Genomic DNA, 12,004 nt, shown 5'->3' with positions numbered 1-12,004 from the left:
GCTGAAGAGAGGTCTGCCCCGCACTCTCTGCTTGGAGAATCGTTTGACAAGCAGAGAGTTGGAATAAGAGGAGCGGAGGGCTCTAGCAGAGAAGTATTTATGGAGAGAAAGTTGGAGATAGCGTGGTCCCAGGCCCCAGAAAGCCTTGTGAATGATGCAGAGGATCTTGAATTTGATCCGTGCGGCCACCAGGAGCCAGTGAAGAGATCTTAGTGATGGATAGATACAGTCCCTGGGCCTGAGGCCAAGGATAAGTCTTGCAGCCCTATTCTGGATTAGCTGAAGGGGGCAAAGGGAGGAAAGGGGGAGATCAAGGAAGAGGCTGTTGCAGTAGCCCAGCCTGGAGAGGAACAGAGCTGGGAAACATTAAGCTTCTGGGGAAAGGTAGGGAAAGGGAGACTGCCTCTAAGGAAGTGAAGCTGATAGTGGGCCTTCTTGGCAAGGTACAAGATATGAGGGGTAAAGGAGAGAGGAGTCAAAAATTACCGCAAGGTTTTTGGCCTCTCGGGAAGGTGGAGGTAAAGGGCCCTGGGAAGGTGGCCAGACGGTAGGAGGGAAGCAGGGTGTAGGTGTCACAATAAACAAGAACTCCGTTTCACTGGCATTAAGACAGTGGTCGTTAGCCGCACACCATGCTTGGATAGCGGTCAGGCACTCAAGGATGGGAGTGGAGGAGGTAGTAGAGGGAAGTTTGAAGGAAAGCCGTGTGTCATCAGCATTACACTGGAAATGAGGAGAGAGGAGGAGATCAGGGGGTAAGAGGGGCAAGATAGACATTGAAGAGCAGTTGGGAGAGGACCAACTTCTGCAGGAGTTTACCTAGGAAGGGGGTGGTGGAGCTAGGGCGATAGCCCAGCAGGAAGGGTCAGCAGACAGCCTTTTTAGGAGAGGGTGCACAAGGGAGTGCTTGAATGAAAGAGGGAAAGAGCCAGCGGTGAAGGAGTGGTTACAGAAATCGATAAGAGCCAGGGCGAGAGAGTAGATATTGTCCATACTGGTTCTAGAAGAAGTTTGGATGAGACCTTCATAGAGCGGACAACTTTAGAGACCTCATCAGGTGCTATGGGCAAGAGGGAGCAGTGTTCAAGAAGGGTTTGGGGGGGGGGTCAAGGGTTTCTAATAGGTTGGTTTGTTGTCCAGCCACTGTTTAGCAATATCAATTTCTTGCCACTGTAAATGATGTTCCTTCCAAGCGACCACTCTCTGGAGCCAGTTGTAGAAAAGAAAAAACAAGAACAATCATACCTGCAGACCCCCACCAGGCCCACCCCAGAGCATCAGGGTCCCGGTCTGCTACCCGTACTATAATACAACAGGCCCATTCTATATCACACATACATGTTCAGAGCAAGACACCATGCATGTGTCCATCTCTCCCTTCTACACAAACCAGGCACTGGACTATTTCCAAAAGGAGCACTTGGGATGAAGAGAAACATGACTCCACAAAACGCTAGGATAATCAATAACTCCTCCATCACCTTTGCATAAGCTCTTTCTGGCATAAGGCTGCTTGCCTATTTCATGTGGGAAATAGTCACATTTCTTTTGAATTCTGTTATTTCCTCTTGCCCAGATCTGGAAACCAAAACTCTGCAAGGTGTGAAAGGAGAGAACAGCCTTGGAACGACGGGCGCCTTCCTTGTGGACAACACCAGCATCGATTTCCAGCGCTTCCCAGACAAGGAGATCCTGAGAATGGTCGGGCCTCTCTCTGCAGATTTCATTATCAAGGTGAGTGACGGGAATTGAGAGGGATATTCATAGCCATTCACATAGGGTATGACCAAGACTTTGGGAAAGTGTATGAGTTTTGTGGTAAAAATGGTGTCATGCTGTGGAACTTCCTCCTTGATTTGTAGTAATCTTCCACAGGTGAGTGAGTGAGTGAGTGAGTGAGTGAGTGAGTGAGTGAGTGAGTGAGTGAGTGAGTGAGAGTGAGTGAGTGAGTGAGTGAGTGAGTGAGTGAGTGAGTGAGATAATTAATATTATACAGCCAGCAAGGGTAAGCGTTTCAGAGTAACCTTTGCGCAACATCATTATACCTAAAAGAGAACTGCAGAGCATGCTGAGTTCCAGACCAAGAAGGACATGTATATTTGCTATGGTAGTGTTGGTTGAAAATAAACTCTAAGTATCTTACAAAATAAGGCTTGACTGGTTGGTACAGCTGGCATACGGGGGGCGACGTGGCTTGACCAGTGTGAGTACTTAATTTGTGTTCTGTGCAGAGAGAGAAAAATGTTGCAGTGAAATCTCACAGAGAAGTTCCCAAGAGAAAGAATATTAGGAGTTGTGTCTACAGATGATAAGGAAGCCAGACCCAGGTGTGTCAAGATGCTCATGTATTTTTCCAAAAATACTGGCTAGAGAACGACTGGTACTCCACTCTCCCTAATCCTCCTCTCTGTTAAGGATACATAGATGTGTATTAATGGGCTTTTCCTACATAAATAATGTTCTCAGTGTGTCTGCACCTTAGGTGCAGAGCGTTGCGCGCAGCCCCATATACACAGATATCCTTACCCAGAAACCAGGCCTCCCAGATCAGCATCTCATCTTCAAAAAGTGCCCTGGGCCCCCCCACAAATGGGGCAAGATATCACATCCATTTTATCCAGAAACAAAATCCCGAGGCTGCCCGAATGAGTATAAATAGTTTCAAACACTTTAACGATAGTGTGGGTGTTATGAAGAAAAAAAATGAACACCAAGCCCAGTGTACCTTGTGTGTACTTATTGATTCAAGCATACTGCTCCCTTGACGCAGACATTGTTGACGAATACAAAGTGTTCGGTCATTCCTATGCTTCCAAAATGCTCTTTCGATTTATGGAAATCAGCCAAGAACACTCATTTATGCTATTTCTCGCCTTCCCCTTCCTCGTAGAGGTCATTCAAAAGAGTACCTCAGGAATGTATCAGACTGTCCAGCTTGGAATTATAACATTTCTTGCAGAAAGTAATGTGCACGGTTAGTCTAGGTTTTCATGTTCTCTGCCCTGCAAGACACGTGTACCATTGTTATCATCACTCCAATATATACTTGAAGCGATCACATAGCAACATTGTAGAATTGTAAAAAAAAAAAGACAAAGTTTATAATGTTAGTATCATTAAATAATTTCCTCTTTTAATAACATATGTGATGAATCACAGGATTTTTAAAAATGTATTTATTTTTTATTTATTTACATTTATTAAGTGCACAAAACCCTTAGCCATCAAGGTGCTGATGTTGTCACTTCTCCCTGAGAGGGAGCCCTTTCCCATGAAGTCAGGTAGGTGAGGCCGCTACCCAATATTCCCCTTGGGGGTGGTATAATGCGGGACGATCTCATGGGGAGGGACCCCCCCTTAGGGATGGGGAGGACACCCCCTCTAGGGATAAGGACGACCATCTAGGGTACAGCCCTTTTCAGAACACCACACCCCCACATACTCTAAGCTTTCCCTCTTCTAGTCATCTTTTTTTATATGATATGATATGATATGATATGATATGATGATATGATATGATGTGGCATTTGTAATGTGCCTATACACAAGTGTTTCAAGGCGCGACGAGGCAGGGGGGGAACAAGGGGAGACAAACAACGATCCTACTAGGCCAGGTGTCATTCAGATCGCGCAAGGGTAGGGGGACTGGGAAAAGTGCAAGGGGAAGGGGAGGGGGGAAAGTGCAGTACATGGTTAGTAGAATACAAGATAAATAAAAGGTCCAGCTGGTGGCAAGTGCAAGGAAAGTGCAGTACATGGTTAGTGGAATACAAGATAAATAAAAGGGCCAGCTGGTGGCAAGTGCAAGGTAAGTGCCGGGAGAAGGGGCTGTAGGATACAGAGACAGTCCCGTAGTGCAGGTAGGCAGTGCAGTGAAGAGTGGCTGGGCCAAGGACCGAGATCGGTGAGTGGCCCAGTTGCAGATTCAGTGCAGGTTCAGTGATTTTAGCAGGAGAGAGTAGAACTATCTATGGCTATAGTGTTGACTACCTAAAGGTTCTGGAAAGTACTGGGATGAGGAACAACATCAGGAACATAGGTAATCCAATTACTGGGACACAGTGGGACACTGCAAAAATGAAGAGCAACATCAAGAAGGAACTGCAGCGGTATAGACTACCGGTGAGGCATAGTTCCTTCTATGCCATAAGAACCAAAGAAGGACTGCCTAACAGAGACACACAGCCAACCAGGACGACAGACTGTGAAGCCCAGGAAACACTTACGAGATGCAGAGAAGGCCAGGACGGTGCTGAGAGCAGTCTGCTCCCAGAATCATGAGGACAACGGAACTCCTTTGCCCGACGGCATCAAGACGGTAACGAGAGGCTGGCAGATGGTGACGCAATCGCAAGAAGCAGCATCCATACCGTCGGTCCAAGGGCGTCCAGGAGATCTGCAAGGTGACGGCACCAAGACACAGAGTTGCCCACGCAGCCTACAGAGTAGAAGAGAGACCCCAGGAAGAACCAGCCATGCATCCCCTGAACAAGCATGGTAACAGGAGAGGTGTGGAGGCCTGTAGGGGCTGGAACGTACAGGAGACAAAAACCGTGTTAGGAGATAGCGAGCAGGACCATCTCTCTCGTGTCAGTACTTGGCAAGTGAAGCAGCCAAGGGGGCACAAAGGGAAGGGGAAAGAAACAAGAGTCGGGGACCCAAACCGAGAGAGTGGGAAGAGTCATCTTCCCTGTGTCAGTACTTGTCAGGGAAGTGAACCAAGTGAGCCAAACCAAAGAAGAAGCAGACCAAGGGAAGGCAGCCATTCCCCTGGTTTTAAGATATTTTTGTAATTACCAGGAGAAGGGAGTCATTCTCCTGACAACTTGGACCAGGAGGAGGGGCCACCAAACCTGGGGAAGGGAGTCATTCCCCCAGGTTTCTCTGAGATTGAGACCAAACGCCAGGAGAATGGAGGCCTTCTTCTGGCACATTGAGAGTGTTCTGGAGAAGGGAGTAATTCCCCCAGGATATTTGAGACTGAGCACCAGGATAAACGAGGCCTTCTCCTGGCCTATAAAATAAATTTCAATTACCAGTAGAAGGGAGCCATTCTCCTGGCAACTCAGACCAGGAGGAGAGTCCAACCAACCTGGGGAAGGGAGTCATTCCACACAGTTTTTTTGAGACTGAGATCAAATGCCAGGAGAAGGGAGGCATTCTCCTGGCCCATTGAGAAACTATTATTTGGAACTTTGTGGCCTCGGGAAGGGAGTCATTCCCTCAGGCTATTTGAGACTGAACGCCAGGAGAAGGGAGGCATTCTCCTGGTCTACAAAGTAAACATTGGCTGGAACTTTGTGACCTTGGGAAGTGAGTCATTCCCCCAAGCCTCCTGAGCCTGAACCTCAGGAGGAGGGAGACATTCTCCTGGGATCCGAACAGTACTGCTTTATTCTTTATTTTCTAGTGTGACAGAAGAAAGGTTTTCTTGACACCGGAGGGTGGACACTTTTATGTTAACTGACATCCTGACATTCCCCTTAGATCTTTAGTTGCGGCATAGAAACCCCTCTTACGAGTAGGGAAATATAGCTTTTCACTTACTTTTTCATTTAAGAAAAGTGTTTAGCCCCAAACATGCCACCTTTTACTGCACCCTTACACTTGCGTTGCAGTGAACACACCAATCTCTAAAAATGCCCTTCCTTCTTGGAAAGGGTTGCATTCATAACAGATGACCTGTTTCTTCTGTGAGCAGCAAGGCACTTTTTAATTTTGCTTGGTGGACAATGTTTGGTTGGACTTGCTCTTGAACCCATACATTTGTTACATTAGGCACAAACATTAAACATTAGCAAAACATAGACAATAAGAAACATAGCTGTAAGCCCTGTAGTTTGCCCCCCCGTGTCCCTTACAAAGTCTGGCATAACCACAGTACCCATTCCCCGTCAACAGAGTCTATCCACATACTCCATGATGATGGACAATGTGCCCACGTGTGATGATGATATTCTGTCAGAACACATGCAGTGACAATGTATGTCTCAAAACCCAAGACTTGTCCACACCTCGGTGGGGTACCTCGGTTGCTGCTGCTCTCATTCTAATTTTATCCAGAAATAAACACTGCACTCCACACCTCCTCCCTTGAAAATGTCTTTGTTTTTTCTCTGATCATGCTGCTGTCAGCAACGACTGGGGTGGCTCTACAAAACACATACCTGACAGCACGAATCTCGCCCAGAGAGAGAGAGAGAGAGAGACAGAGAGACAGAGACAGACGGCCTCATTACAAGTCCGGCAGTGACCGTACCGGTAAAACCGGCAAGTTTTTGCCGGATTTGTACATTTTACCGGCGCCTGGCTTTCCGGTAACACCAGTGGATTCCAACGCCACCGGTCTAGGAAGTCAGGCTCCGGTAAATGTGGGGACCACGGAAGCACCGGCACTTAACGGTGCCAGTGCTTCTGTGAAAGTCTGCCTGCCGTTGCCGCTGTGCCCAGCAGGGTTAGACCTGTCTGGCACAGCGGCCCCAGCAGGCAGACTTATAGTTTGCTGGTCCGGAAACAACAGTGCCCGGTAACCTTCCCGGCACCGTTGTTTCCGGAACGGCAAACTTATAATGATGCCCAGAGAGATACAGAAAGACAGAGACAGACACAGAAAGAGAGAAAAAGAAACAACAGCGCGTGCGAGAGAGAGAGAGAGAGAGAGAGGAGGGGGAGAGAGACATTGATTGATTGATTGGCCCCTGATATGCAGGGTACAACTAGTTAATATGCAATCACCTAGCACCTGCTACAGTGGAGATGTATTTCTAAAACGGTTAATGTGATCACTATATTAAATGAAACACATACTTCAAGGGACATTATAGCTAAGTTCACCACAAACAAAGCAATTCAAATTCAGTGAACAAAAACTTTATTAAAGGGATGTTGTTATGGTTGCGCCCCAAAAGAACACAACCTCACTAAATCACTAAATCACTGGATGCAGTTTCTAAAAAACAATAACTGGGCCACGACCATCATATAAACAACTGTATCAAAGCCAGTGCCGCGCACTCCTCATGATGTCTCTCAGGCTGCTGACTAACATTGGAAATGGAGTCTTCAAATTAACGTTTTCATTATTTTGGGATTTTTCGCGTTGGCCTAAACAACCCAACGAAAAGAGACATTAAAGAGTTTGAGGTCCTTCGTCATTTATTTCGTCATCTCTAATTGCTGCTTATGTTCTTTTCAAAATGTCCGTCCATGGAGTGATCTGTGTTGGGATATTCCCGAATCTGATTTGCTCCCGGGGGCACCACACTTTTTTTGCCCCACTGTAATTTTGCTCCCTGGTATTTCCATCTTAGTTGTTGCCAATGTGATTGGCTCCCTGGTATACTTACTGTGATTTGCACCTTAGTTTCTCTCATTAATTGTTTCCCACATTAATTGTTGCCCTGTTGTGTTTTGCTCCTTGATATCAGGGTTCAAGTCCTAAAAATTCAAGTGGGGCGACTCATCAACAAACGCAATGGAATGTGATGTCGTCATAAATTAGCATATCAAGGTGAAATATGCACATTTCATTAAATTGGCTTTGCATAACCACCCACATTGCACAGGACGAATGGCATTTGGCTTTCATAAAACCAACACACACAAAACCAAGAGAGGTTATTTTCTTCTAATAGTGCTTATGAAAACGTTAACAGGTGTGCATGTTTTAAACTCCAAGAACCAATACAAATGTTTTTCCCTGGAACTTGCTGTGCCGAAATGGGGCATTTCACCTTTAGTTGTTGTCATTTTTCATCAGGTTATTTATTTGCATTTTTAAAGCACTCACACGGGCATCCAGGCGCTGTTACAGGAATATGTCTTGGTTTCTAAGCGCAGACCCAGGGATCAAACCTGTGTTGCTTCACGTCGTCTTGTTTCCAAGCCGAGCACGTTGTCGCTGAACTATCCTCCCGGGAACAGTGCAGCGGTGAAGTGTCCAGCCTGCAAACCTGACGACTGAGGTCGGCTTTAATTCATAAATTCAAAGAGAGCATTCAGTGTTTCATTTTAGCTGGAGGGGGGGGGACTGAGTCCACCCTCTGAAAAAAGTAGGTGGACTATGTCTCCCCACGTGTACCCCCGACTTGAGCCCTGCTTGATTGGTAATTTTGCTCCCTGGTGCCCCACATTAGTCGCTGCCCCACTTTGAAGTTTGCTCCCTGGTTTCCTTGGTTGATCTGCTCCCTGATGTCCCACATTAATTGTTGCTGCACCTTAATTGTTGGCAAACATTAACTGCTTCCCTGCTGTGACTCTGCCCCCTGGTTCCTGGCTCTGATTCTTCTCCCTGGGGTCACAGATTAATTGTTTTACCACACTGTCATCTTGCTCTTCTCTATCCTATCATGACTTTACTCCCTGGCTTCCCTAATTAATCCTTGCCCTTCTGTGTTTTTCTGCCCTATGGTCCTTCTGTGACTTGGCAACCTGGCACACTAGTGTGAGCACAGCCCCATCCTATCCTCAAGACCAAACCATCAAAGGTAAGCAACCCCCCCCCTAACCCTGAAAGCACCATAACAGTTTACCTTCCAGAACCTTCAAAATCATCCCGGACTGCCACACATCAAAGTCACAACCTGGTCAAGTGACATGAAGGGAGAAGGATACGAGTGGGGGAGAGAGAAAGACACGCTAAGGAGTTTTCCTTCAAGACACCAAGGCATGAATTAACTAATCATTAGTGGTAGCATACCACCAAAAGACCTCTGCCGTCTTTCATCTCAAAATACCTTCTGAGACACCTCCCAGCATCGGGAGCAAATGTACCCCGTTTACCTCAGCCAGCAGTATATTGCAAAGAGGACTTCAACAAAACAAGAGTAGCAACATTGTATTGCAAAGACGGCTCTGTGTCATTTCATCGCCTGCCTGTTCATCCCCAGGCCTTTTAACGTGCATATTCCATCGAATGTGCACATCGTTTTTTTTGGGGGGGGGGTTACCCACCTAAGCCACCCTCCCACACTTTTGCCCACCTGCCCAAACCCTTATCTGACCTTTCCCACACCACCCTAAAAATGTTGATGAGCACATTCGATGGAATGTGCACGTTAAAAAGCCTGGGGATGAACAGGCAGGCGATAAAAGGACGTTGTACCGCAAAGACATTCAGCAACGATAACTGAGCTATTAGCACCGATCGGACAAATAATCATAAAACTCTTCCACCAGGAATCATTGCAGATTACATCTGTTATCACGAAAACATCACCCTTGCATCAATGGTCACTGGAAGCAAGAGGAACAACCTGACCCCCAAGATGAGGGTGCTCAGTTGCCTTGAAGATGAATGCAACATTCCCGAAACTTCTGAATCCCACCTCCCCAAAGAAGGAGCGGCACAGGCAAGCGAGGCAGCATGGGGAAGCAACAACAAATTCAGAGCCAGGTGCCTTCCCATCAAAGCCCAGTCCATAATCAAACACGCCTCAGAAATATCTGCCTTCTTTGCGAGGACAACAAAGCCCTACTCTTCATCATAGAGTCCTGGCTCACAGACACCAATTTAGAGATTATACACAAAGTCATCCCAACAGGCTACGGGAAAACCACCAAGAGAGGAGGTGGAATTGCACTTATGCGCAAAGAGTCTATCGATGTTAAAATTGCACTGTCTGACAACACCTCAGACTGCAAATCATTCCTCCTGCTCTCTCCCACCTCCTACACATCCGCACAGAGCTTACTTCTTATCTACAGACTGCTCTCATACAGCCCTTCTTTCACAGATAACCCGGCAGATGTGCTTGCTATCATTTCAGTATACCAGCAATACCTCACAATATTGGGGGCTCCAACTTATGGCTGGAACAGGAAGACAAAGCAGCTACAAAATCCCTCTTTGGAACCCTGGAGCTTTAAACCTCAAGCAACTAGTTTAAGGACACAGAAACACATTGGATAGAGTGTTTTGCAATGAGAGCTTCTCCACGGTTCCTAGATGCCATAGTTTGAAATGGCAAAGTTTCGAAAAAAATGCATCGAAAAAATTTATTTAAAAAATAAAAATGTAATGGGGGATCCCCCCCTCCAACCTCCGTTTTTTTAGCCCTAAAAAACCACTATAGAAATAAACTTTTTTTAAAAATGCATTTTTTCGATGCATTTTTCCTCGAAACTTTGGTATTCGAAACAATGCATTCGAAACAATGACTGGATACCCTTCCCCACTACATGCGTCTCTGTTCTCTTACCCTAGGGAGATCCCCTCTCCATCTCTCCCTGCATCTTCACTCAATCATCTCCACAAGCTAAGTTGATCAACGCCTCAACCCCACTGCAACATCAATCAAGTCATGGACAGAATCAAGGTAGACATGCTCCTTGAAAAAAATCAAACCTCCAAACCCCAGCCCACAGATGGAGACCAGACAGGAACACTAGACTAATGACTTAGTGACATTCACACCTTGTTATCCAGCACCTTTGACACTATTGTTCCAAAAAGTCATTTAAAATGTTGACAAAAGAAACAAGTCCCCAAATGGTTCACCACCAAGCTTCATTTCCACCGAAAAAAGAAACTGTAGCCTCTAGAAAATCTGAAGACAACATTACCTACCAATAGACAAAGTGGCTTACGATAAACTTCTATGGTATAGATTTAAAATTATCAAAGTCGAAAGAGAAAACTGCTCATTGCATATGGAATAGAGAGGCTCAACAGGCCCAGAAGAGGTCTTCAAGATTATCCAGGAGTTCAAATCCCTGCAGCCTGTAGCACAGCACTGACACCATCTCTAGAGCTCAGTGACTTCTTTACAAAACCTTTCACGAACAGCATTTGATAAAGCCAGGACTGCCTAGATAAGAAAGAACCAATACCACCAATCCCAAACAATGGAAACATCACCAAGGAGACCACCTACTCCTGCACTGGCCAACTTCTGTCCTCTCTGAATTCAGAACTTCCCTCTCAATGCTAGCAATCCAGCAGGCCTGTCGGAAGACCTGTACCCTCCGACTCAACTCAACATCTACAAAGCAATATCAAAGAATCCTGAACTAGGGCCCTCCTTCCGACCACTCCTCAAATGTTCCATCGAATATGGTGTAATTCCTTGTGTTTATAAAGCAGCCCATGTCAACCTTCTCCTCAAAAACCGGCAGCAGATCCCAAAGACCCAGCAAACTACCACCCAATCTCCAACAGACCATATACCACAAACATGCTTGAGAAGTTTATTTCCCAACAGCCTCCTGAACATGTGAAATGCACAAATCTCCCCCAAATATCACAACATGGATTCAGACCAACGACAGGTACAGAATCCAAACTGTGCTGTATATGGAATGCCCCAAAATACTATGCGGGTGCCATGTCTTCACGCGCCCTCATCCTACGGAACATCTGTGTTTTTTTTATATACTATGAGCCACAACATCCTCCTTAAAAGACATGAGGATTTTGGATTTAGAGGGACTGCTTTATACTGGATCTCCTAATTCCTCACTGACAGCACCAAAACAGGACTTTGCCCAAGACATGGCCCTCGGCTATACCTCAGCCACCATCAAGCCACCAATGTTCCCAATCAACACTATACCCGAGGTATGGCTTTCGATCACACCTTATGGGTCCCCGGGGTACCTGGGAGACCAGAGTAGCCAAAATACCATAGTGATCCGTGTAAAATCGTATTCCACAGCACGTGTGCAAGGTTCGCACTAACATAGGGGAAATTCCTCCTAGCCTTCTTTGACTATCGGACAATGGGCAGCGGGACAGGTCCCCTTCATTTCTGCTGTAACAGACAGCAGGGCTCTGGCCCAAGCTCCATTAGCCTTGTTGGAGACTGTGATAAATGTAGGACAACCAACAAAATATGGACATTCCACTTGCAAATTATGTAGGATGCTTCAACATTAGAAGAAGAGCATTCCCCTGACTAGTCACATCTCCAGTGGTCTCCAGTTTCTGGAGTCCACCAAGATGTCAGGCTAGCGGTCCATACATTCTTCAAAGGAAACTGCACAAGACACAACAAGAAGTCTTTTC

At 46.2% G+C, this 12,004-nt stretch overlaps 1 protein-coding gene across 1 annotated transcript in view; it reads left to right on the top strand.

Moving 5' to 3' along the window:
• Positions 1-12,004, top strand: part of ADAMTSL1 (ADAMTS like 1) — a 941,617-nt gene that overhangs the window by 357,909 nt on the left and 571,704 nt on the right. Inside the window, exon 7 of the mRNA XM_069625973.1 lies at positions 1,577-1,734. Coding sequence (XP_069482074.1) covers positions 1,577-1,734 — 158 coding nt within the window. The remainder of the gene's footprint in view (positions 1-1,576; positions 1,735-12,004) is intronic.

The sequence above is a fragment of the Ambystoma mexicanum genome, chromosome 6p (genome assembly GCF_040938575.1).
Source record: "Ambystoma mexicanum isolate Mex_15411 chromosome 6p, UKY_AmexF1_1, whole genome shotgun sequence".
Lineage (NCBI taxonomy): Eukaryota > Metazoa > Chordata > Amphibia > Caudata > Ambystomatidae > Ambystoma > Ambystoma mexicanum.
The sequence above is the reverse complement of the archived record's forward strand: the minus strand, read 5'-3'. Positions and strand labels throughout refer to the sequence as shown.